This window comes from Argentina anserina, chromosome 6, assembly GCF_933775445.1.
Source record: "Argentina anserina chromosome 6, drPotAnse1.1, whole genome shotgun sequence".
Lineage (NCBI taxonomy): Eukaryota > Viridiplantae > Streptophyta > Magnoliopsida > Rosales > Rosaceae > Argentina > Argentina anserina.
The window spans coordinates 28,480,010-28,481,800 of NC_065877.1; the positions used below are offsets into that span (position 1 = coordinate 28,480,010).

At 38.9% G+C, this 1,791-nt stretch overlaps 1 protein-coding gene across 1 annotated transcript; it reads right to left on the reverse strand.

Moving 5' to 3' along the window:
- Positions 1-518: 518 nt before the first annotated feature.
- Positions 519-1,316, reverse strand: LOC126799990 (protein SMALL AUXIN UP-REGULATED RNA 51-like). The gene has a single exon (XM_050527254.1). The coding sequence runs from the start codon at positions 1,314-1,316 to the stop codon at positions 759-761; it is 558 nt and encodes a 185-aa protein (XP_050383211.1). The 3' UTR covers positions 519-758.
- Between the last annotated feature and the right edge of the window lie 475 nt (positions 1,317-1,791).

The window sequence follows — 1,791 nt, forward strand, 5'->3', positions numbered from 1 at the left end:
TGGAGAAGGATAACATAAAATGCCCATAAATATCTTATGAAAAAAAGACTTGCTTAATTAATTTCCCAGTACATTACTTTTGCATATTTAAATTACTAAGTAAGATGCAGCGGAAAAAAAATAAAATCGATCAACTGATCAGTACGTGATCGAGTGCAAGAATAGAACATTGAAGGTTTGTTAGGACCCATGACTAATGACTTAGATAGTCGTCGAAGCAGTTAATTCTGAATCAGTAATGCACTAATTACAGGTAGTACTCAACCCTTCTTGTTAATACTGCAACATTCAAAGCTGTTACCACCAAGATCAGTGATCGAGTATGATACCATTTGTTCCACGTTTTCGTTTACATAAATGAATATTCATTTACATGATTCCCCATAATTTTTCAGGTACTTGGTGTTGTTCTCTGCCCTCTTTTGGTTAGTGTACGTCAACTTTTAGAAATGTTTCTTTGTTAATTTCTCTCACGTGAAATTACAGCAAAAATTACACAACCTGCTTAATGATGAAAACTTCAGGTCCTTTGCAGTAAAATAGTGGTAGATACAATTACATCACTTGGATCATAATAATGATATCCAGGAAGTAACTAATAATACCTTGCAGAACATGAAATATTCTAGCTATCTTATTAATTCAACTCTAAGTCCTCCTCTAATCACACTCTGCTCTCTTTCAGTTACATTACCCGTCAAAAGAAAGTAAAAGAAAGAAGAAAAAGATCAAAATGAAGTGTATGTATATATGATCTATCACCTGCACATTTGGGGATGATGAGAAGGTGTAAGCTCACAATCTGATGGCGATGAGCAAGAACCAATCATATCATTCTCTGCATTGAATCCAAACTCATGCAAGAAGAATACTTCCCTTTTCTCTTCAACCACCTTCAAGATCTTCTCAAACACAGACACCTCACATGGAATCTTGAGCACGCCCGCTTGCTGGAATCCGAACTCCTCCTCCGCTTCCCGGAGCAGAATCCGAAATGCTTGGTGGCCCAAGTACTCAGTTGGGATTATAAACCTCTTGAGCTCCTTCCCTACACAAACGGCGAGAAACCCTTTTGGGACGACGTCGTTCTGATGAGCCGCGGAGACATCGGTGAAGGAGAGTGTTCTCTTGAGAAACTTGATGCCTCTGCTGCCATTGCTGCTTGGAGTAGTAGTAGTGGTGGTGGTGGTAGTTGATGATGAGTTGGTGATGGCGTTAGTGTTGTTCTTAGGGGCATTTGCTAGCTTTTTCCACTTCTTGAGGATCTGTTGGAGCCTAACAATCTCTCTGATCTTATTAGACTTCTTGGAATCCATTGAAGCAGGAAAAGTATGTTGAAGGACGATTTTGGTTTGTTCTTTTTTTCTTCGTTGTGTTTGTGTAAAACTCTGAAGCAGGTGGCAGGTATTTAAAGAAGTTGGGAGCGGCTTCGATCCTTCGTTCGAGAGCGCCAGAAATAATTGCTTGAAATATTATAAGCTTTTCTAATTTGGTTAATATTTTAATTTGTATTCATCAGTAATTTCGGGTACGTCGGTTGCAGCTGGGGCAATTGCCTCGGATATGATCATTATGATCAAGGTTCTTTGTTGTTTGATCCCAAGGTACACCTTGAATTGCAACTCTCTTCCAGATTTATGAAGCCTGACTATCTTGGTTTTTGCATTCCCATTTACTGCTCTAGCTAGCTTTCTCTCTCACTCTCCTCCAATTGCGCCAAACATGAGTTTCTTCCTTCCACATACCGACAAATTTTAGCTCTTAATTTTAACAAAAACTCCCCAATTCGAT

Coding starts and splice junctions, on each gene's coding strand:
- LOC126799990 (XM_050527254.1), bottom strand. CDS start 1,316: ATGGATTCCAAGAAGTCTAATAAGATCAGAGAGATTGTTAGGCTCCAA.